The sequence below is a fragment of the Phallusia mammillata genome, chromosome 6 (assembly GCF_965637545.1).
Source record: "Phallusia mammillata chromosome 6, kaPhaMamm4.hap1.1, whole genome shotgun sequence".
Taxonomy (NCBI): Eukaryota; Metazoa; Chordata; class Ascidiacea; order Phlebobranchia; family Ascidiidae; genus Phallusia; species Phallusia mammillata.
Window position 1 is genome coordinate 926,613 of NC_137257.1, and position 25,462 is coordinate 952,074.

The 25,462-nt window shown below is 37.3% G+C and overlaps 1 protein-coding gene across 1 annotated transcript; it reads left to right on the top strand.

Annotated features, from left to right (window-relative positions):
• The first annotated feature begins 12,762 nt into the window (after positions 1–12,762).
• Positions 12,763–25,398, top strand: LOC145233495 (uncharacterized). The gene is made up of 15 exons (XM_080098227.1): positions 12,763–12,865; positions 13,689–13,961; positions 14,290–14,429; positions 15,760–15,848; positions 16,262–16,334; positions 16,779–16,936; positions 17,171–17,345; positions 17,666–17,754; positions 19,303–19,464; positions 19,932–20,106; positions 20,465–20,615; positions 20,986–21,145; positions 23,633–23,830; positions 24,337–24,439; positions 24,941–25,398. Exons 1-15 carry the CDS (start codon positions 12,791–12,793, stop codon positions 25,107–25,109), a joined length of 2,190 nt encoding a protein of 729 aa, XP_079954353.1. The 5' UTR covers positions 12,763–12,790; the 3' UTR covers positions 25,110–25,398.
• The last annotated feature ends 64 nt before the right edge of the window (positions 25,399–25,462 follow it).

The following is a 25,462-nucleotide window of genomic DNA, read 5'->3' on the forward strand; positions in this document are numbered from 1 at the left end:
TCGTATCTGACTGTTAGCAATCGAGGGAACTTCCCATGGACATCAAGAGTAAATTACTGGAGGCGTACATGTTGTGGTTATACCACCGGCACCTTTAATGTATTCACACCCGGTTCGGTGCAAGATACAAAATAAACAATTGACAGCGGAAACGGAAACGGAACAGATTTTTGGATGATTGTTATTATTTTTCACTAACTTTTCAACATCGTCACTAACCGAACATGTACTCCTTAAAAAGCTTGGACAATAAACTGTCACGAACAATATGCCCGTTTCTTGGTGGATGAAGACTAGTGAGCCTTAAAGCAATGGTTAATTCCAGCTTTAAGAGTATTGCTTCTACACGGCGTAGAATCCTCGCTGCCAGTCTCCTATGGTTATACAGTACTAATTATAGGATGAACGAGGATGAACGACTAAATGGTTTTTCTGAACTTACATCCACAAACAATACGTTTTGAGAGACAACGTTAATAGTGGATATGTGTTGAGGTTTTAGCTTACAAGTAACAACAGTTACAACGTCCCAAACTCCAAGTTAAAACGCCACAAAAACCTAAACTGTATTAGAATAAGTGCGAATTCGGGCCGTAAATTTAATTTAACAGATGAACCGATTTGGCAAATACGCCAACATATAAATCTTTAGAAGTGTTTAATTTTATGCTACAAATCAATATGTACCCTGTGGCCATGCACATAGTACAAAGAAAGTGAAATTGTGGCGCAAATGTGACGGGGTTGGACCTCGAGGCCCATTTTTTTATGGCGAACCCGAGCCGAACCCAAAAAGCCCGGTCTGACTTGCAACTCAAATCAACTTACGGGATTCGAACTCAGGACCCTCCCTTGAACGAATCCCGATCAGGTTTTTATTGTCTGTACATGGGTCAGGCGCGCCGCACCATTCGGCCAAGTTCCTACCCAGCTTGCAACTCCAAAACATAAAACTATCGATATAATCAAACCCGCTAGCCATTTTGTGGCAAGTTTTAGATGGTATTTTGACCACTAGACAGCGTACAAGAGCAGTAATACAAAAGGTCTGTGTTGATCAAACGTACTCTTCGTGTAAAATATTACCAGAACGGCAGAACATATTTTCACGATCAGAAACCCTGACGTGCAAAGAGACAGCCTAAAAGCTCCGCTTGGTGACGGTATTGTGCAACAATATGCACAAAATTATGATTGTTTGAACTTTGAATTATAAATTTGGATGCGTTTGTAATGCATCGGTTGCTTTGTTGACATGAATATTGGATTATAACGAGGTCAGATCATTGAAACATCAAGCAAGTCATAGCTGCTACTGCATTGCACAAACCAATTTCTATTGTAATTTACACTTTTATCTCCAATCAAAAGCCCAAAACACTTAATGTATTAAGCCATAAATAAGCTATTGCTGCCAGGCATAATATCAAGTTTGTAGAGCTCTTCTGGCAAATGTATTTTTATTCCGACATTTCGACGTCCTATACAGGTCGTCTTCATCAGGGTAACTAACACTGAATGCGACCAGTACAGTGCACGATAAATTTACCCTGATGAAGACGACCTGTATAGGGCGTCGAAACGTCGGAATAAAATTACATTTGCCAGAAGAAACTTGGTATTTAAGCCATGAGTACAAAAAATCAGTTTTTCTTACTGAACGAAATAATAAAAAGTAAGTATTGTGTAAGATTACGAACTCGTCGTTTCGGCGACCGTTTTTCTAAGACACACACCTGAGGCACTACAGATGACAAATAACGTTTCTCAGAATCACACCTTCACACAGGAATTTTAAGACATTAAACTTCCTTACATCACCGCATTATATCGACGCGTGCGTTGCACAGAACCTTATCCACAAACCGGACACACCCTGAAAAATCCCGACCGCTTGCCGATACCGTACCTTTCAATCATCCACTTGAAAGCGACGAGCACTTTCGTCGGATGAGCGGACGTAATGGTCGGTTTCGCGCCGCTCAGCTCATCCGTTTTAATCCCCAGATTTCGGGTTTAACTTCAAAGGATACAGGAAAGGTCGAAACCAAGTATAGTCTGTATTGTGGCTGTGTGGGAACTTGCAATTGTTGCGGGAAATTTAGCAGGAAACCTGATCTCAAGCTTCGGTTTCAATTTTCTACCAATGAGGTAATGATTGGCACACGGGGTTGTAAATTGGACAGCATTTGAGGTTTGAGGTTTTGATTTTTAAACACGTGGCAGGTTCGGGCCTTATTTCTAACTCTACCATAAAAATTGAGGGCTCACTTACAACTAAACACTTGCGCTGACAAAGTCCGTGACTTCATAAACAATTCGAAATAGAAATGTGTTAAGTTTCCATAGAAACAACGTGAAATCACTTGTAACAAAAACTAGGTTTGTAGCGTAAACTTTCTTTATGTCAACATTTTGGAATAGTATTACGGAGAATCACTTCGTCTCGGGATTACTTATAACAAAATAAATCTAAATTCAGGTTCAAACCTAAGTGTCCAACAACTATCAAGCAATTTCATTCAAGTTTACCATGGCTCGGAACGTAACATCATTGCAATGAAAAAATAAGTTTCAAAATGAAGGAACTATAAAGCAATCATTTTATGCACACAGTCTTCAAACTTTTAAATAATAAAGCATCTCGCTTTTTACGTCTATCTGGGCCGTTATTTTCCTCATTATACAGACTTCATATTGCGCTGTATACCCGTCACGTATACACAAGACTGTCTGAAACTTAAACTGTAAATATTTTCGAAAAGGGCTTGGCTTCTGCCACCACAACTAACAATCGTCGCTCCGTAAACATAACAGTCAACATTTGCAGCATGTCCCGTAAACTGAGCGACGACTTGTGATTGGTCGCCACAGCATTGTGACGTGTCAGTCATTGCTGACGTCACTTGTGGTGTGAGCTATGCACCTGTGCATTTGTTGACGTAAAGTACTTGACATTGTGGTGAGCGCACTGCAGGTGACCTGCCGATTTTGCTATTTGGTGAACAAAACCATTACGCTCGATTTGTTTGAAAGCAAAAGATGGCCACTAATGAGCATTTTTCATTGCAATGCTTTCTCGATTCGCTTTGCTAAGAACCCCAATTTGACTAGTTAATGAATAACGTATCTAAGTTATATCTAAACAGAAACAAACAAACTAGTATCTTAATGTAAAACATAGCGTCTCGACAGCAACTTGTGTCATTCTCAAATGAATTGTTTCTTGTTAGGATTTTTAAAACAGTGAATATTGCACCATACAATCGTTTATCAATTTTTACAAGGTCAAATTAAAAAAAATGATTCAATTTCTTCTTGTGCATATAAATGCAAAGTATTCATTGTTATGTAAGTCTTTTATCACATCCTTACATTAAATACATAACAGACACTTGTTTGTTCAAAAGTGACAAACATATTTTAGATTTTAGAAAAACATCTCGAAGTTTTGTGGTCATTGATTCACGTGTTACGTCTTTAATCGCATTTGCAATCGTAAACGCGAGGTCCGGACCCCGTGTGTGTGCTGGGTGCAATGCGCGGCAAATCGGCAGCCGGGAAGCGGCGGATTTGCACAAATTTCCTGTGGTAAGACATATACTGTTTGTGTATGTCTGCGTTGAGGCATCGATGCCTAAAATGTTAAACAAATGTGGAATTTAAATTTTGTTTTGTTTTTCTCCTACAAGATCGTTATTCATTTTGTGTTTGTTTTAAACTTAAATGTTTTTAGCCAATTGTATCCAAAACTTTATCCGAATTGTATTCCATAATAATTTAGGCCTGGTGGGTTTACATTTCTCAACTTGCAAATCCCTGACCCACTGAGTTCCACAAATTTTATTTGCTATTATATCAGCATTGCATTTAAACTATCAATTTAAAATGTATTTTGCAGTTGTTTCTCAGTTACCTGTGGTATTGTACAGTATTTTTGCATTGGGCATATTCTTAAATTCACACACAAAAATCATAGAAAATAGTTGATTTTAATTTCTTTATCACTTTTTATAACTTAAATGGAAACTTTGTGTTCGTCAAGGCTTTCAAGTGAAATTTCCAGCTAAAATTCTCACAGCAAAACTTTCCAGAACACCACATGAACAAAATACCGAGGTTCAGGGCATTGAACTTTTCGGCAAAATCTTCCGGTTGAAATTTGAAACACTTTAAAGAGTTAAACGTTTTCTCAAAATCCCCAAAGCACAACAATATCGGGTTCGCTACGATAAGATCGAATCTGGGGCGTTTAGAGAGAAATTGAAGCCAAGTCGTGTTATTCGATGAAGCTAAATAAAGATTGCGGGAAGTCGTACGTGTTTGTGATAAGGTAATGTACAACTGTTTGTTGCTCTTTTATCGAACGCAATTAAACTGTCAAATCTGTGCCATACAATAAACAATGCGTTGCAAACTTGTACTTCGTGTATGGAGCGTTACCCTTTCCAGTAAACTGTTCAATCCGTTTGACTTATATGGGCGACTTTTAGCGGCGTAGTATTTGTACGTTTATGTTACAGAACAAGGTCAACACGTATTGTGGTCTTATGAAGTTGGCAAGCGGAATAAAGTTCACCTTATTAAAAGTTGTGATGTATGAGATAATCGTATTTGACATTTAAAAGTTCAAGCCATTTCTACAATAGATCATTGTTTTCATTGACTTGATAACGTTTGTAAAAGTAGTATGAACAAGAGATTGCTTTGCTTTACCATTTAATTCGCTATTATTGTTTCGCTGTGTGTAAATGTTATTAATATTATTAGAAATCCACACAATGTCAAACATTACAACTTTTTAATAAGGTGAACTTTTATTTCAATCACTTGGTTTTATTGTTTCGTTGTGTAATAATGTTGTTTAGAAATCTACACAAATGTATTTGATGCTAAAATTAACTTGAAACCGAACTTTTGCAATCAACAGAATGAGTCAAGTGCTATTTTCCAGTAAACAACCAACAATATTTGGAAAACATCTCTTTCGGTAAACAGTATGTAATTCTATAGAATAGCTTAAAGCCTTCAAAAACCACAAATACACATTTTTAATTCCGTAGAATTTCTGCAAACCATCGACAAGCAACTATGACACTCATTTGATTTTTGAAAAGATCCAAATATTGGCAAACAGAAAAATTAGAGTTAACTACACAGTGGGCGATTCTAAATATTCTGCGCAAAAAGATCAAAGCCAATATTTGAGTAAAAAACCTCACAACGTTTCGACAGTTTCTTTTGTCATCGTCGGGTGAAATCAAATCAAGATAAGGGATGCACTGCTTGGTGCATGACAACAGTGATAAAAGCTGGGCTAAGCGAAGTTTAACTTTAGAATAATTATTATTTTCACGTCGAAACGCCGAATATCCTGTACATATTTGCCTGATTACCAAAGAAAAGTAGATGAAATATGGCTGGTAACAATGCTACATTTAAACTATGTAGTATAAATTATTTTCTAGAGATGCCGAGAGGGAAACAGTTTGAGGACTTCAACATAAAATCTACACAAACAACAAACAAACAGAACATGTCAGCAATGTCTTACGAGTCACGAGGCACTGAAGTTGTGAGCGTTTTCCGGTTGCTGGTGACGTAAAGGGCAGTTGTGTAACACACAGAAATGTTTTTGCGATATTTAAAACAAATGCGAATTTTAGCTCGGGGCAATATTGCTTGTTGTTATCTTAAACGAAGCAAATGCGAAGTCCAAAAACGTCACGCCACAGGTGTTAAGATGTTTATTGACTAAAATATTTAAACTGCATACACAGATTGGTTTTCAGATTCGACCAAAATAAACTGTGTTTTTTCCAACCGTTGTGAACATTTATGTCTGTTCCAATGGCCTAGGTTTACTTGGTGAAGTTTGTTTTGCGTGCGTTTCGAGCACCAGCATCTTATTGCATGTACATGTATCTTTGAACCCCATTTGTTTTATGCAGAACAAGTCACATGCCTTCTTTTATTTACCTGACGATGACAATAACAAAAGTCAAAAAATGTTTCTATATTTAGGAACACTATGCACGGACTTGAAAAGTAGTTTAATCATAAACATTACTGCCAAGGTAGTGGTGTATATAGAATATTCTATATACACCACTACCTTGGCAGTAATGTTTATGATTAAACTGTTTCTATATTAATAATTATAATTATAAAAAAGTCAGTGTGAAGTGTTCCTAACAACTTAATGCATATTCATCAGTTTGCAATTGTTAGGTTGGTTTGTAATGGATAGTTTCCATCGCAGTATTTAGACTTATATTTTTAATCTGGAATAAGCCAATGATTTAGGCCTTTAGGGTTCAACATTGTCTTTTAAATAAGGAGACTATAGTAATGTAGTTGGAAAAGTAATTTGATAATCTGGCAAAACCATGAGTTGAATTAAGCTTAATGACAAAAAGCAGAATTGCGCTAAAAACAGCTTAAAGAATGACGTTTTGGTTGGACTCATTTTACCACTGCGCCATAATGGTTTATGATTCATAAAATAACACGGCAAGTACAGAATAATTAATAATAAGCATTACCCATTATCCATTAGCTGATATCTTATATATGCGGGGGTGTTGATGCAAATTGCAATACTTGATTTCGGGTTAAAACGGATACAAACAACGGATACGTAAAAGTAGTAAACATGTCAAAAGAACTTTGACACGTCCGGTGCAAGAATAGAAATGTTTGTTTTCCTAGAAACGATTTCACCACAAAAATACTGCTGCTTGATTTAATCTGACCTCTACGCGTCCTTGGATGACGTATCTAACATCCGGTGCAAGGATTCCCGCCAAACGCGATAAGCAATGACGTCAGAAGCAATGCCGAAATGTGAAAGAGCTTTTTTTCAGATAAACCAAGTTAATTGCGCTTGACTGAAAACTCCAAATCTTAATGAACAATCAAATTCGTTTAAAACACATATTTCAAAATCAAAGTAATCTACATTATTGTTCATTATCAAAATTATTAGAGGCTCAAACGAAGTTTATTCCCGCTTTTGTTGTATCGAAAACAAAACGACTTATTTTCAAAATAGATTTCCAAAGTTTGACAGAAACAACCAAAACCGAATTAAAAAAAATAAATTGATTGAAGCAAACATATTTCAAAATTAAATGAATCTACTTTATTGTGAATTATCAAAAATATGAGAAAATGAAATCAAGTTTTTAGCCGCTCCGATTGTGTCATGTGGAAAATTCTCGAAAATTGATGTGCAAAGTTTCATGAGGAGACAGCCACAACCGATATTCGAAGACTTTAAATACAGACTGGTAACATTCGGCCACGTTATCATACAACGCAAAACTTTAATCATCTTGTCAATGTCTTGCCACAAACTTTCGTTCTTGGCAGCGTTCATTATTTCTATGTTTATCCGACACCTCATCCGCTAATTTCGACAAACCAAAATCAAATCAGAAAGTTTGAAAGTTCGCTTCAAGTTCTGGTCTGTTTGTAGCAACAAAATCTCAAGGCGTTTGCCAAAAATGCTTCACGCCTCGCAAAAGTTTAAGTATATACACCTCGGGGTATGTTAAAGGAAAACCGAAATGATATTTTGAGAATTTTATTTACAACAGTAAACTCTGCTTTTTTCAAATCAGCAATTTATCTACTTTCTTCGAGATTTTTAAATGAAATATTCACAGACAATAAAATATTTTGTGATACTTTTTGTGGTTAAAATGAAACTCGTTTAAGAACAAAGTGAAACTGTCTTTAAGCTGGAAAAGAAATTTCTTAAAAATGAATCGTCCGACTTTCGTTTCTGCTTAATCACGCGTATGTCTAAACATAATATTTCAAGATGCCTATTTTGAAAGTTTTTAATAACGTGCACTCCTTGAACAGTATTTTTATCAATTTTGTGCGAAGAATGTGACTTTCTGGATAAATAGTAACAAAAAAGTCTAAAAAAATAGTCATACTTTCAAGTTAAGATGCAGCAAATCAAATGCCAACTAATTTTGTGCGTTTAAGTGAAAATGTTACCACGGCTGTTCTAATAGAAAAGATTGTATCTGCGGTTAGCATTGTTTTTGTAATGCAAATTAACCTAAAGTCTAACTATAACGCGATTAAGAACAAAGTTAGACTTCCTTTAAGCTATAAAAGAAATTTCTAAAAAAAAATATTCGTTCCATGTTCGTTTCTGTTTAATGACGGATATGTCCAAGTATAATATTTCAAGATGAATTTTAATTGAATTTTTGAAAGCGTGTACCCCTAAAAAAAACCTTTGTCAATGTTTTGCAAAAATAGTAACAACTTAAAAGTGGTGTGACTTTCCAGATTTTTGACAAAAATAGAAAAATGCATCAAATTTTTAAGTTGAGATGCAGAACATACTGTAAAAGCCAACGTCACTCAAACCGTTCATGACTTTTACGTAAAGATGTCACTACGGCTGTATATTTAAAAACAATCAATTTTTGTAATATAAATTACTCCCAACTAAGATCCATGTATATTCTTAAGTCCTTACACAACTGTGACCGCCAGTCGGATGCTTCAAAGTAACCACGTCTGTTAAGTTTCTCAGATTCCGACCAACTTTAGAGCACAAAACCACGTTTTGTGACCGCGTTTGTGGTTCGAAGTTTCAGCAGATTGGGTTAGGCCGACTTGCAACATTTGAACTGTCGCATAATTTGCTGAGTTGCGTTTTCGACTTCGGTGTTACGAAAAGGTTGCGGGAGACCATTAATTGTTTGTTGGTTGCTTGGAGACAGTTAGACACTGGCACCGAATTGTAAATGCTGTTGTCAGAACAGAGTTGGTTCATCGAAAAATGCTTATGTTGATTTTTCGGCAAACCAGGTCAACAAAACTCATTACCAGGTAATAGTGGGAAAGCTTAGGCCGATGCTCGAAATGAAACAAGTCAATCTTTTCTGATCGCAAGATTTAACACCGACAAAAGCTTAGGAAATGGAATATAAGGGTTCAACAATGGACCAACTACACAAGTGTGTATAACCCGCCATGTGACACTAATTTGTTCAAGCATAACAGCCATTAACGGACAGCCACATTGTTTGTGCAACCAATAAAGTTTAGACATTACTTTGTATACATTAAATTACTTTTTAAACCCATTAATTATATAAGATAACCACACAAGAACGTAAATATTGTAAAAATGTAACGTGAAAGTGGATAAGGATATATGAGCGAATTTATGATGAATAGACAAAATAAATTTTGGTTTGTAGGTGGGTGTCAACATGTGGTCTAAACAAACTGGAGTCCATAAAGCGGCTATACTAGCCTCTACGAGCAAAGTATTTTTACTAGTTGCACTGAGAGGACAGGTCGAAACAGTGCACACTACATTTACCAAGCAAGAACAACTGAATCGTTTTCTAACAGCTACGCATGCTTTAGGTTCAAAATCATATGAAGGTTTTCCACATCGGTACACCAAGTCAAGAGCAAGAAGTCAGAGGTCGTGAGTTGAAACCTCACCACAAGCACGCAGGATACCCTAAGCTTTTAACCTAGATTCACCAATTTCGCTTTTTATGCGCTCTTTTACGTTTTAGCGTTGCGCAGCTATTTCCGGCTAGGTCAGTGGTTCTCAACCTTTTTTCTTTCGTGGCCCACTTTGATTGCAAAAAAATTCTGTGGCACAGTAAATTTTTGAGATAGAAAGAAATCAACTATAAAATAGGTTCAGAACAAAAAACAAAACAAAAACATTCCTTCTCAATTCCTCCCCAAGCCATTATTCTTGTAAAATTGAGTGTAGTGACACAAATGAAAGTAAATTCTTAAAAAAAGCTTTCTATTTGGTTGGTCTGTGGCCCAATCAAAATGCTTCCATGGCCCACTGGTTGAGAACCACTGGGCTAGGTGATTGTTTTAGTAAAATTGTGGCGTAAAGTTTTTTTTTACTAAGCGCAATAAAAAATAAAAACTCCACACAGGATTACACTTTGTAAAAGACGAGTCGGTTAAAAGGTCAAAACATTTGGTCGTGTTATTCGAAGAGGCATTCGTGGTTGTGGAAAACTTTCCTACACGTCATCACAAAAACGCGCGATGTAGTGTATTACGTCACAAAATTTACACCGAAAATTTGCCAATATCTGTTGGGAGAATCAAAATTCGTGTCCATTCGAGTTGAACAAACGAGTTTCAGACCGAAATAAGAAGTAATAAAAATTAACGCAGATTTCCAAAACGCGACTTGGGACAGACAAATGTCGATTCTAGATTACCTGGAAGTTTAAATCGTCTGCAAAACACGCCACACAAGGCGCCATTCTCCCCAGAGCTTAACGCCAATCACGCGCAGGGGGATCCCCTTTTCTAATACCAGCCGTCTCGAGTTTACTTCCCGCAGATGATCTGGTCTTAAGCGGCAGCAGAACAAGATTTTTGGACGCCCGAGACAAAAGAAACGTCGCGTTGACAATTGTTAATGCGGATTCGTGAGTTTTTTGTAAACCGAGGCGTGTTTATCAAGACTTTGGTTGGTAAAACGTTTCCAAAACGTGCTCAGGTCTTTGCTAGTATTGAAACCGCGATTGTTGACAAGCTACAACAGCCAGACAGCTCAACACAATAGGTCAAGCCGATTTACTGTTTGATTCACCTTACATGGTCACAGCTGGTTAATCTGGCGAGCTTCAAACTGCTCGGAAGAGGAAATGGACTTCCACCGGGGAATTCCCTAAATCGTGACTGGTTTTGCTTGTAAATAGCGTCTCAGTTCTTGTGAATAGGAAACGAAGGGTTTGTTTTTAGTTTTTGGCCGGGGAACGTGTTTCTGTCGCACCAAGGATGTTGTTTTGTTTTTTTTGGTCGAAGCGTTAACGGCAGCAAAAGCTAGAAACGAAATTAGTAAAAGTCGTTAAAGCGAAACGTTGATGCCACAATGCCAAAATACAACTTCCTCATTTCCGTTAAGGGTCAGGTTTTAAAATCAAGCAGTTTTTAATTCCAAGAAATTATGTGATAAAGCGTGTTCTTTAATTCTTCAGTGATAATAAAAAAAAACGTTTTCAAATAAATCGTGAAAAATGTTCAGGCTGTCGTTTTATTGTCATATGCCAATACAGACCTTGAATGCAAAATATTAAGGTAACAAAACTTTCTTATGACTACCCTACACTTAGTTACGAACAAAGCGGACAGGGGATATGATACATTCTTACTTTTCCGAAGCATTTTCGTACACATTTTTACGTACAATTAAAAATAAATAAAATCTTGAAAAGAATTTCGGTATACTTTTATTTCTATACCACGTCATATTGAGCGTTTTAGTAATCTAATCCACCGCCATATTACTATGTTACGACGTGCATACGACTCACAGCAGTTTACAGGTGGTAATTAAAACATGACACACGTAACCACTGCAAGCGTCATAATGTTGTAAACCTTCGTTCGGTTCAAGTCACAAAGATGTTTTAGCCTCGCACAAGCCGCTTATAGAAACAAAGCACTTGGTTTCGTAGTTACAGGTGTTACAAGACTAGACAAAGTTTTGACTTTATTTGGAAGAAAACTCAAAACTAGGTCAGCAAATGTGATTAATCACGTGTTTTTGGCGTCAGTTTGGATATTTTTAGAACAATTTTGTGGTTGTTTAGTATTTGTTTATTAGTTTGATGACAAGTTGTGTATGTCTGAGCAAAAGTGTTTGTGGTGATTAAAAAAGGTTTGGTTTCCATTGAACTTGTTCCGTTGCTCTGAACTTAGTCGCATAGAAACAGACAATATGTTTTTTTCTGAGATTTGTAAAATGTTTATCATTTCAATGCCTGGTCATCATTCCAGTATTCTCCTACAAAAAGACATAGGAAGCATTTCAAGATGCCAGTTGTTAAACCCCTCCAAAATGTAACACAGTTTTTTTGTATGGTATAACATAAACTAAAATGAAGTTTTTCACCAATTTTGAAATGAGAAATGACTCGCTTTAAAAATAGCTTTAAAATCTTGGCACATATGTCATCGCATTTCTAACGTTGCCAGCGATTTTGCACAAGCAATGTGAGATTAGAAATTCAATTCGGTTTACATTGAAAGTTGCCTCATGTAATTGCCCAATGACACCTGCTACCAAAATCTAACCACGTCCGTTCCCAAAATACCTAACAAAGGACCCTGTGTGAGGTCATAAAGTGCCGGTGTGACGTATTAACACCGTGACGTAATGCTTGGGATACAGTTTCAGTTGTATTTCAGTCGAACGGACGAGTTACGCCCTGATAAATTGTTAAACCTGCACTTGAAGAGCTCGAGAGCATCTGGCCAAGCTACTGTGTTTAATTCCTTACCTCAAGTGCTGAACGAAATGAAGAAAGTCGCGCCGGGTGAGAAAAAAGGTCGGCAGCCTTATATAAAGACCGGCTGATGCTTGATACAGCCATCGGGTCATGGACTTCGGGTCTTCGGATCAGAAGTTAGCCGGGATTTGGCAATCAGTTGTCGGTTGATTTCAAACTTAGGTCGCAGTGTCACGATCTGTAAAAAATTTGTTAATGCATAGTTTAGGTATTTTTGTCTTTGCCAGGGGTACTAGGTATTATAATGTAAATTTATTGGCGTTTACAGTACATTTCGAGCTCTGTTTGTTAAATAGTTAATTCACATGTTTATAATTGGCGTTGGTTGAGCTTTGCTAAAACATAGTTTTACTGAATGTTTCAATTTTAGCGTTAATCTTGGATTTTAGATTTTGTCAGTTGCGTTTTATTGATAAGCAAAACACTTATTTTGTATATTTCAGATATTTATTGCTTAAACTGTCAAAATGACAATACATAGAATATTTTTGCTTGGTACTCTGTGCGCCCTCACCATACTGGAAACAGCTTCATCAACGCAAGTAAGTAAATCGTTAAGTCAGTCCGCGGCCCGTGAGGAGTTCGTTCCGGGCCGTATAAATTTTCAGGTTAAATGCTATAAAACATTTGCCCATGTATTCCGGGGATGATAAACTAATTTAAGCGTTTTCATTGCTAAATATTTGTATGTTTGAAGACCGGTCCGCGATAAATTTTTAGTTTCAAAAACGGTCCGCAATGCAAAAAAGGATGCCGATCCCTGGTTCAAGTAATCCTTCAAGAATTCCAGCTGGTTAAGTTCAACTTGCAATTAAGTTCAAACCGCAGATGTAAGAGCAAAATGTCACAGGTGTTATTTATGAATGACTGTCTGGCCACTTTATTACCTTTACCGCCGATTGACCACTGGTAATTAGCACGTCCGGTTTTGGTAACAGCAATTACGAGCCGCTGTCGACCACAGACCAGCTGAGGTTGTCCTTCACTTGGTTATTTGCGTTTTTCTGGCTACGTTTCTCGACTGAGGAATCAAAATTATTATGTAGCGGTGACTTACAATGTGGGTGCAGCAAATTTTGGATTATTTGCCAATAAAGTTTGTCTAACTTATTTGAAAAGCACAAAATATTTACGGCTTACGGGTGTAGTAATATGTTTGAATTTCGGCACAAAATACTTTGCAAGAATAGCTGTTTTGAGTCTTATACGTTAGTTCTAGCTTACATGCTTTTTGAAACCTTTTCCACACCGCTCACTTATTTTTATATCTAGAGTGATCACAAATTGCATGCAAGTTAACTATTACACAAATTAGGCAACATTTCTTCTTTTTGACAAAATTTTTGTACTTAACTACGTTTCCAGTTGGTTCAACAACAGCAGATACAACAACTTATCGAGCAAAGTCAACAGAATATTCAACGCAGTCAAACTCAGTGGCTCAATCTACTTCAACAACAAATGCAACAAGAGCAACAGAAACAGATTCAACTTCAACAAGAACTTCTGCTACAAAAACAGCGGGAAGAAAGCGCGGCAAAAAATCCGCAAATCGATGTTTTGAAAGATCACTTTCTACCTGAAGATAATGGAACCCTTGAAGAACTTGACATTGAAATGGCATTTTTAACCAGCGGGGTAAGTTGAAAATATAACCAGTTCCCTAAATGCCTATCACTTCACAGTTAAAATATAACTTACACAAAAACAATTTACTAAGAAAGCTGAGAAAAAAACCCAAAGATTTCCCATGCAAGCAACATAAAATCAAGCAGCCATCTTATAAGATATTTTTCATTGATGGCAAAAATCGATTTGTACAAACGATATGTCATTATATATAAAACTTGTATTTACCCGGCGTTACAAGTACCTTATTCAAATAGAACAGAAAATATTTTATGAACCTTTATATTTAAATTTTATATTTCTATGCTACAATAATCTGTTTCATTTTCTTTTTCAGAAATCTGTGAAAGCGAAGAGCAACTTTGTGGCGATTCCACGTGAAGATTACTTTCGAGCAACAGCTGAACGAGATGAGGGATCAACCACCATGAAGAAGATGGCATCATCCTACGGATTTGGACCCTTTTCATGTTGCAGGTATGATGGGAAGAAATTTGCTTTGATATTGAAACTCGATTGGGAAAGGTCAATGTAGATAACATCAGGGCGGAAGTTTAAATATGTGTTTCATAAAGTGAGATTTGATGTGAGCAATTCTATCTGCAAATGCCCCAAGCTCACTTTTATGAGTCATTGACAAGTTTGGATTTCTTAAACTTAAGATTAGACCAATGTGAAACTAAACTATAAATATAAATCATAGTACGCCAGGTCTATTGAAGGCGAGATACGGAATCAAGCCAGGTCTCCCAAGCATTTATAATATATACATCTAAACTAGATATAGGATATTCTTTATGCCGACAGATTTAGGTATTGCAAACATTTACAAACAGTTTTATGAATTTATTTGGCACCCATTTCGCTTATGTTGTTGTTTAGTACAAGTTCCCGTTATGCTGTTTTTTACTTATTAGTGCAAAATGCATGAACATAAAGTTAAAATTTAAAACAAAAACAAAAAAAGTTTTAATGCAATTGAGGCCAAAGTTGAGATACCCAGCGTTTGTGCATCTATTCAAAAATCTTTTTTAAACACAAAGTGACTCTGCAGTCGTTATTGGGCCACGTCAGTATGACGATATCGCGTTTATATCGATATGCGATATACGATATAGCGTGAAATCATGTTTTCACAGCTTCCCAAAAGCCTTGGGGCAAGATAATTGAGATTACGTTCTGAGAATTGGTTGCACGACTTTAAAATCATTTTCCGTTTTGTAGCAACCAAATTTTTTATCACCGCTTTTTGTTTTCCGCAAGGCTAAGTGGGAAACACGTTTATGCGCAAAATGCGGTGAGATTTGAAACAAACAAAGGTCACAGGTGCTTCTTAGCTGATTGTTACGCAATAAAGAGGTATTGTGACCTTTTTGAAGTTATAAATATCTGCCCAACTTTCCCGCAGAAGGAATATTTTTCTTGCTACTACTTTGCTGCAAAATCAACAATAACATCTGCAAAGTGGTTTGAAATTTCGTGTTGCTTAAGAGGTTGTCATGATGTGGTAAAATATACTGATGGTTTGCAATTAATACAAGTTAAACAACTACGTTTTCTAATAGGATTTGGACCTCAAACAAATCTTGCTATATGTAAACTGCAGACAAATGAATATTAAGATACAATTTGCTGTAAGTTATAAGTTTAGAGGTTTAGACCCGACCTAGAAAATTTAAATCTAAAGTTACGTGAACCAGATAACATAATGATGTGACATGGATCACAGTGTCATCAACCTTCTCTATTACAAATGGTTTGTTAAGTATTGGCAACATATCTTTACAAGGCGTTACTTGTGTTACAGACGGGCAACTGGAATTCAGATCAAAGAACGCAAAGGCTCCGGTTATATTGAGTTTGTATCAAGAGAATGCAGTTACGGATACTGCAATAGTAAGTAACTAAAACTTTGAGAACAACTTATTAAACTTAACAGTTTGTTGATTCATTATGCGAAATTTTTTTTACATCTTTGCGTTGAGGTTTTTCAAAAACTTAACGTCAATGCATAAACGAGTATTGCTCGTCCAGCAGGGTAGTTATCCTGAGAAGACGTCTCTTATAGCTTCCAAACTGCAATTATTTATATTAAAACTGCTGGAATACTCGTTTACACATTATATCTGGCAGCACTAGCTTATTTATCGCTATTACCTTCGAGGATTGTATGAATACTTGTCACAAATAGAACAGGAATTAGAAGACTAAAGTTACCATTGGAAACTGATCACAATTTGGGCAAAACACATCTGCTCTCTAACCATTTTGATTGTTTGGAAGATTAAAGTTTTTTAAATATTTTTCAGCTTGCAAAAACGACATGTCATCGTGCAGAGGACTGAAAACCTACGGATGCCCAAGAAACAGTCGTTTCTACAGGTAAACAAGAAATACATTATAAGAATTTTGACTACGAGTCTGTAATTAAACTGTAAACGAGGTTCTGGTAAAGATACCACTCAAGGTATAGGCACCTTTACTGTCTCAAAAAAGTTATCTTTTGTGCTAATAATGATTTTACAACAAAATATGAAGAGTATATATGCAGTGGTGGGATTCAGCCGGTTCGCACCGGTTCTATAGAACCGTCTCACAAAATTTATGAGATCAGCGAACCGATTAGCATTACTGGTTACTGTTAATGGACTTTTTGTAACAAAACCGGCTGAAAAATATGACTTTTGTGATAGAACCGACTGACAAAACATTTGAATCCCACCACTGTATATATGTCACTGCTGAGCTATATACTTCAGTTTGTAAACCTCTAAAACACAATCACTTTTCGTTGATTCTCAATTTTAATCTTTATCCGTTTTTCAGCTTCATGAGTGCTCACTGCCCTGAGACATGCGGTTGGTGCAACTCCCGACCCCCTCCCCCTCCTCCACCACCGAAAACAACCCCCTGGAAACCCCCACAGACCCCAAGACCACCCCCTCGCACAACTCGACGACCCCGACCCGCAACCGCCGCTCCAGGTAACTATTAGGTCATAATCTCAATAACGTCATAATGTTAATCTTCCGCAATAGACAATAGTATTCGAACATCTTGCAATTAAATAGCTGCGACTAATTGTGACGTTGTAAACAATCGAGTGTTACGCATCATTCGGTGAATTGTGACGTAAAACCGTGGGTAAACTGGCGCTGCACTCTAGTATTAGGTCATTAATTTGTGACAAGTTATAAAACGTTGTTTTTCCTGTGCAGTTCAGCAAGCAGCAAAAGACAAGAGTCTGCAGCAAGTGAAGGTTTATTTCAACAGCAACACGCGGCCCTACCAGTACATGTTCTCTATCTCATCTAACTCGCCACGGTATCCATGGAAACCGGTATCCAGTAGCAACGTACGCGGAGAGGTCGAGTCCTTCTACATGTACAAAATGTAAGCCAACTTCGATCTTTGTGTTGTGAATATTTTAAATGTTTTAGGGCAGGGGTCGACAACCTCTTTTTAATGCGGACTGTTTTTTAAACTGAAATTTTATCGCGGGCCGCTAAAAACATGTTCAGAAACAAACCATATATAATTAGCAATGAAAACGCCTAAATTAACTTATCTTTTCCGGGATACATGTGCAAAATGTTTCATAGCATTTAACCTAAAAAATTATACGGTCCGGTAATAAACTTTTCGCGAACCGGCGGTTACCAACCACTGTTTTGGGGCATGAATTTGACATGTTTTCTTTGTGCTTCTGACAGACCCAAAGGACTCTACTATACCAAGGTGACTTTCTGCAAAGCGAAAAATAACCAAAAGTGGATGATCACAAAAGGAAAATGCGGAAACGGTGAGTCTGGAGGCTTTGGACAAATATAGACAAATTACTTAGTTAAACATTTGCCCATTCAGTGGTGATATTCAAATTTTTTGTCAGCCGGTTCTGTCACAAAAGTCATATTTGTCAGCCGGTTCTGTTACAAAAATTCCATTGACAGTAACCAGTAATGCTAACCGGTTCGCTAATCTCATAAAATCTCATAAGTTGGTTCTATAGAACCGGTGCGGACCGGCTGAATCCCACCACTGTGCCAACCCAGTTGTAGGTGGAATGTTTACATATACTGTAGAATGCTATTTTGCTTGAGGTTTTGACTATCTCGTTCGGACTGTATAACAATTACTATTCCACAGGTGAGAAATCACTGAATGATCATCAGTGTGGAAATGCATAAACTACAACTGGCATGCACATGTATTTTGCACCATGATTAACCAAGATATAATTTGGCTTAAAACGGAAATTCTTCAAAACTTAGGCTTGGCTAACCGGATAAGAGGGACGTTAATTATCCGCCAGTTGACTCAAAAGCAATTAAACGTAGGAATAAATCGTCGAACACCAGGTATAAACCAAAAGAACGTTAACCTAATCCGTATGCTGTGGTTTGTAGGCGCAAATACTTCTGTTAAGTGATTAAGTAACATAGAATATTTGCGACTTGACATAACTTTGCGGCAAAATGTTTATTGTCTATGGACAAAAACGATCAGATACTTGGCGAATAAAGTTAAAAAAAACGGTGCCTGGTACAGTCTTATCCGTCAGGTGTGTTTAATTATTGCCCGTTCAACGTTAATAGCATCCTGTAATCGGATGATAGGTGCGTTGGGCGGAAAAAATTCAAACCGCAAACGAATAAGCAATGACTTCACATCTAGCTGTCCTAATTACTGAGTCGTGCACACAATATGCGGGGATATATACTTAAAACTGAAGTTGGAACAAAATTCATCTGTGTGTTAGTGTTAACTAATTAAAACAACGGTGTAAGGTAAATTTTCGGGCATTTGGGAATGGTTGATTTAATTAAATCGAAGTTACTCAATGGCTGATTGTCAATCGACTTCTTTCGATTAGCTAACATGTTTTAATAGTCCAAAAATTGGTTGATAAAATGCGCTAATGTCATAACACAACCCTTTCCTAAACCATGCAGGGCTTAAAGGGCAGATTTTCAACAACAAAATTGCTGTTGAACTTAAACGAAGTCATTGTACAACTCAAAGGTTTTAAACAGAACTGTAGCCACCACAAGTGAAACTAACTTCACTTCACAAAAAGTTTAACTTAAAGTTTTGGGTACACCAGAAAAGAACTTGAAGAATAGCTTTACTAACAACAAAACTGCAGCATAAAATAATTGTTCTTGACTTTTTTATGATTCCCCCTTTTCTTAAAATTTAAAAATGCAAACTATGACGTTACAGGAAAAATGCATGTAAACTAATATATATGAGCTAATTACCCTCGGAAAAAACATAAAATTAGCACACTGGTTAACAACCACTGGTCTGCATCAACAAAAACTCATTCAGCGTTTGTTTTCACTTCCAGGTTGGATCCAAGACTTTCGTCTCTACGCTTCACTACGACCTCTTGCCAATTCGCAATTTCTCATCATCAACAACCGGGGGGAATCCCCATGGACCTCGCGCGTCACTAACTCTCTGCCCTGCTGTGGTTACGTAAAAGGACGGTGGAACGTGTTTGTACCAAGTGAGTTGAAACCAAATGCACTGACAAATTGGTCGGGGTCAAAGTTGTGTAAACAGGTTTTGATGACATACAACTTTGCTGACAACAGTTTAAGAACGGAACATAGACATTGCTTAGCACAGGGGCCGGCAGGCTTTTAATCGGCGTGTTGATTTACTTGTTATTTTAGTGTTTTGTGGACTTCGCGTGCCAACATTTTTAGTAGTGGTTGCCGACCCCTGGCTTAGCTGTTTAACGCTTTGCTTAGATATACTGTGTAACAAAAGGAAGCTAGTGAATTAGATTGAACAAACAAATGACAAGAGTTTGCAAAATAGTTGTAACCTTTTTAGAGTGTATGCATAGCTAGTGACTCAGGATAAATACAAGTGAAAAACTACTTGCATTCTGTAAAACAATAAAACATGACGTTGCAACCACTTTGTAAATTCGACAACCATATTCAAACATATAATTCTTTTTTGTAGAAGTCACGAAGGATCCAACTCCACCAAAACCCACCACCAGACCCATTCAAACCACCCGACCCTATACAACCCCATATAAACCCAATACAACACCTAGGCCCAAATCAACCGCCGTTGGACCCCAACCAACTTCATCCTTCCACAGAGAATGTTTGGAATATCACAACTTTTTCAGGTAAGCAAAGTGATGACTGGAAACTAAATATTTGGAGCGTTAACAAACAAGCTAAGCTTACCAATGAGACTAGGATTTAGGTCGGATTCGGGCTTTAGTATGAATAACTGGCTGATAATTTAGACCTGCATTTACATTAGGCCACTGTTTTGTCGTAGTTTAATGTTGGTTAAACCAACTTTCAGGTCAAAATTTGGCTTGATTTAAAAAACAAACATATTTGGGGCTCAATTTTAGGCCATTTTACTAACCATTACATACCTATTCTTCATTTAATTTAATTTAGATTTGTTGTTCTTATGACTCTGTTTACATGAATAAAAAGTTTTTAAATTAACAATGATCTTATTGAAAACAGATCAGTCCACAATGTTCCAGCTTTGCAATGGGACCCAAAACTTGTGCAAACAACAAAAAGATGGGCAGAATTTCTGGCGAATGCGGCCCCCGAGCATCCTTTCCAAACCGTCGCCGGGGTCCAACGAACCCCAAACTGGCCCCATTCCAATGTAAGAACCCGTGTTCTTGTACTTTATTTAGATTTTTGTTTAAGTGTTGCTTCGCACTAAAACATTTAGGTGGCTTAAATATGTTAAACACATCTTACTTAGCCATGAGCTAGCGATTAAAAAAGGCAAAAATCAGGGATACTATCAAAGCAAAAATTTTCACGAATGATTCAAGAAGCTACTACAACATTTAAATTCTCTATCAACTGCTTTTTTGAAGTTCTATTGTAACGAATCCCAGCTTTGGGGTTACTCTTTTGCGACACGTTTTTAGGATAACAGAAACTGCACGACCGTTCTAATAGAGCAGCAGCGTTTAAAAACACATGCCTAACTTTACTCGAACTTTAACGATCGTTTCAACTTGCAGAGGGATTCTTACTACAGAGGGCGAGGCGTCGGCGAAAACATTGCGTGGGATTTTTCGCGCGGAGGAAGCCCTGCGAAGGAGTCCGTACTCCGGTGGTACGCTGAACTCTTCTACTACGACAGACAAAACCCGACTCACAGCCACGCAGGAAAACCAGTCGGTGAGTCTCATGACGTCATCAATTACCTAATGCGTGACGTCATCAATTATGCATCACCAAAGTTGAAAGGTTGTCGCTTCAGAGTTAATTGGCAATGAACTCGTGTTTGGCGGCAAACTGATTCTTATCGCCGATGTTGTTTAATGTTTAGGCGCTGATTTGTTTTTAGTCAAACAGTGTGGTTGATTGTGGTAATTTGCAGTGAGAAGGGCATTCGGTGAGGTTTAGGACGAAACGCGAATTCTATTTTGAGCAGAATTGGTTTACACTCGGTACAAACACTAGTTTGATTTTTCAGATAAAAAAAAATAACAACACCTGGGTACTGGAAAAATGTCAAGAAACGTTTTGACATTTGTTTTGTCATGCGCAGATACTGTGAACAGTAAAACGTGCATCTTACAGCACCTACATGGCAGGATATGTCCTACCTGACATGAATAAGTCAATTTGGTTTTGAAATGTCTAAGACATAGAAGTTAAAGCCAAACATAGAGACTTTAAACCGGTTCGGCCTAAGTTTGCAACGATTGGCCGATCAATTGTTTAAGAAGCCTGGGTAATCACACAAAACAATACCAAGTAAGATGAATTGATTTTTACTGGGATCAGCCCTGAAGCGTCGATGCAGACGAGCGATCACGGCACACTTGTATATTAGCAAAGTACGCCAGACCTATTAAAGGCGTCATATCGAATCAGCCGGTCATCCAAGCATTCCCATATGGCAAGGCATAGGCTAGAAAAATCTAGTGGTGGGATTCGAACCCACGACAGGAGTCTTTCCGGGACTCTCGCTCTCCCAACTGAGCTACACAGGCTTAGTGGTGAAACCGTCGAATGTCGAATCACAAGCACCGTTGCCTGCCTCGTATGCCAATACAAAGTAATCATATTCATGTGAACCGTAGTTGCACAAGACAAACTTTGCCAACTTTACACGATGTCAGTGTTAAAACGTGCATATTCATATTCGAATTTAACAAAGCACCTCGCGACCTTCGATTTCCCGCGCACGTCAGTTTAACACGCGCCAAGCGGTCATCGCATTTGTGACGTCATAGTTGGGTAGCGCCAATTCGAATTCGTTTCACGTTCGAAAGGTGACGACTGATCGCGTCCGATCGCGTTCTTGGAAAAAAGGAACAATGGTTCCGTTCGAAAGCGCCTAAATTAGAATCTCAAAGATCCGGGTTCATTAAAGTTATTAGAAAAATAACAGCGCGTGTCCGGAAATATTCCAAAATAGATTTGAAAGGTTGCAATGGGGTCGCAATTTGTTAATTTAGCACATTTAAAAGTTTTTTTTAATGAATTAATGAGGTTATATTAGTTTATCTGGAATATTTTAACATTGTGATGAAAATAGGAAGTTATTTCGGTGCAAAAATAATATTTTGAACTTCATCCTTTTAAACTTTTTTAAACATTAATGGGGTTATAGCGTTTAAACTTTGCTATTTTAAATTTTTTGGTTTTGCAAAATCATTCAAGTAATTGGCAACAGTTGCTATGAACAAACTAGTTTTAACCCTCTATGCATTAATCCGTCTCACTCTCCTGTAACAGGACAACGAATTTTGTGACAATTTCGGAAAAACCTTTCACGCATTTGGATCAGAAATTGTTCTGCGTCAAACTGGAGAAAAAACAATTTCGAAACGTTAAAGTTAAAATGGCAACGACCTTAAAATAGCGAGTGCTTCCAATCTGATTTGCTACAAATATTTTACAAGAAAAATTTCAGTCCACAAGTGTTTGGTGTCACAATTACAAAAAAGATTCTTATTTCTAAGATTGCTAATCGTACGAATAAAGAAAATTATTCAAAGTTTCGTGTTTTGAACTCACATATCTAATCCCTTTATTAATATGAGTATTTCGCATTATACAAGCATAAGAACAACATATGATTCATTCATAAAAATCCATTGATAACCAATGTTATATTTCCGTGTCTAATCAGGGATAATAACAACATGAAAGATAGGAGACGTCTAGAGTATTATTTTTTACAATAGGATGATAAGTCTGCTGTGATCAGACCTACTATTACGGATAGGAATATAATTTAGCGATTTTGATGTTAACATGAACATAAATTCATAACTGGGATCAGTCCTGAAGCGCCTATGCCAGTGGTTCTCAACCAGGGCCCAACCAGGGACTTTGTTCCCTAATTCAATCGGCTATTTCACATACTTTTTGCCTATATTGAGGTTTTTCACGATTACGGATTCTTGTTTATTTTAACCAACCTGTTTAAAGCCGAAATTAGTGTCAAATTCCAATACGGGTTTGCAATTTTAATTTTTTTAGGGGACCACAGGTCTCACAGGGATACTTAAAGGGGGCCACGAGGCCAAAAAGTTACTTTCAGGGAGCCACGGTTCACGAAAGGTTGAGAACATCTGGTCTATGCAGACCAGCGATCGCGGAACACTTATATAAATTATGGTCATTTGAAATGTAATTTTTTCATCCTAGGTCATCTTACTCAACTTCTGTGGAAAGATACAACTCATCTCGGCTGCAGTGTAGCGATTAAGAACATTCCGCGTGGCAGCTACAACTACAAATCGACCTACACAGTGTCTCACTACGCCCCTGGTGGAAACGTCGTGTACAGAAACAAACGAATCACGTTGGACACTTACAACAAAAATGTTCCAGCAGCTAAATCAGGTTAGTTTTTTTTCAAGACTTCTGCTTTTTTACACTGAAGTTTACAACCTTCTCTGAGTACAACACGAAAGCCACATCAGCAAAGGATGTGTATCATGTACTAAGTAAAAAAAAACGAAACAAAAACCCGGCGAACACAGCCGAATAAATATCGATTGACCCACAGAGTTCGTGAAAATATCTATTTTATCCAAGACTTTCTGCTTTTATATTTTGAGATAAACATATTCGTAAAGCACTCCTTGAAACCGTTGATTGCGCAAGCATGGTGTTTTTGTATGGGTTTTCGAGCAGTGAAAGAGAAGTTTTTAACATTTTTTGCTGTACTTTCTGTACTAAGTTATAAGTTTACATTTGCTGCCCTGTCTTAATGTTAAATGTGACGAAATTTCACGAGTTGTACTATATGGCTAAAGTCGAAGTTAACGTAAAGTTGACAAGTTTTAATTCCAAACGTTTTCCTTCAACACTTACACAATCATAATCGCTTTCCTGTTTACTTTCAGACACTTGCCGAAGTTCGCGAAATTGCGCTGGAGATAGCGGTTGTATGGGATTCTCGAGACAAATAACATGCGGCTGCGCGAGGGACAATACTGGAGGTCACAGGTAAGACGAAAATAACCATATTTGTTAAATATGTGTGGACCAAACTGGTCCCGTATTGAATTGAAAGCAACATGATTTCATTGATTAAAAATTTTGGCATTAACCATTGTGAGTAAATTTAAAGTAAAAGTCTGACGATTTAAAACTATGGAAACTAGCGCACTTTGAAAATAATAAACCTGTCCTTATATCTTAGTGTTGTTTTCTACAGTATGTAAATTATCGCCTGTTGTTCAATTTCGAAACTAGGTTCACAAATTAAGAAGAATTAAAGCGTCTTACTGGTGAAATTAAATCCACTTAACGATGAATTGACTTACAATGATTGCAATAACATTTTATCATGTTACGTAAGATCCACGTGTCAAATCGATCGTTGACATGCATCAAAACAATAATTAAAACGTCCCGTAGAGTTCACATCAAGTCGCATCCTTCACCTTTGACCCTTCACCCTTAACCTTTACAACCGTAATTAACCACAAATCTGTCTAATTTCAGCGGTCGTCCACGATGCAAGGGAACAGGCGGTGGTTGTATAGTTACCTGCGAGAAACCACTTATCCCAATCAGAGGTGGTTATTCATGGAACAGTGAATGTCAGGGACAGAGGTCATGCGAGTGCGTGTACAACCCGGTGAACTTTCAGGCCGGCGCAATTTGCTCGTAAATACGCGAGAATTTACCCTCTCTCGTTTTCGTTTTGCCTTTTTCTTTTTCTCGCGTCGAAATTTCAACTGTTTTCACCTCATCTACGTTTGTTTGTTTACAAACGACCGATTGTTTTGCCATAAATATTATTATTCTTATTATTATTTTTTTTGTTTGTTTTACCTGTTATTGTTTTTGTGCGTGTCGGTTTCTTGCGCAGCACACTTGTCCTTTATTCCTGTTGTTACTTTCTTGTTGTTTTTATGACTTTGTCCGCCTGTACGAACAATAAAAAAACTGAATAATGATTGGGTAAATGAAACAAGCACGAAAAGACAAACGTTTGCAGGAGGTAGTTTATTTATTTCACCA

What these genes read in the sequence shown, in the direction of transcription:
- LOC145233495 (XM_080098227.1), top strand. Translation starts at nt 12,791, where the DNA reads ATGACAATACATAGAATATTTTTGCTTGGTACTCTGTGCGCCCTCACC. An exon ending in CAAACTGGCCCCATTCCAAT is followed by an intron (nt 20,616 to 20,985) that starts GTAAGAACCCGT and finishes TTCAACTTGCAG; the next exon opens with AGGGATTCTTACTACAGAGG. An exon ending in GACAATACTGGAGGTCACAG is followed by an intron (nt 24,440 to 24,940) that starts GTAAGACGAAAA and finishes GTCTAATTTCAG; the next exon opens with CGGTCGTCCACGATGCAAGG.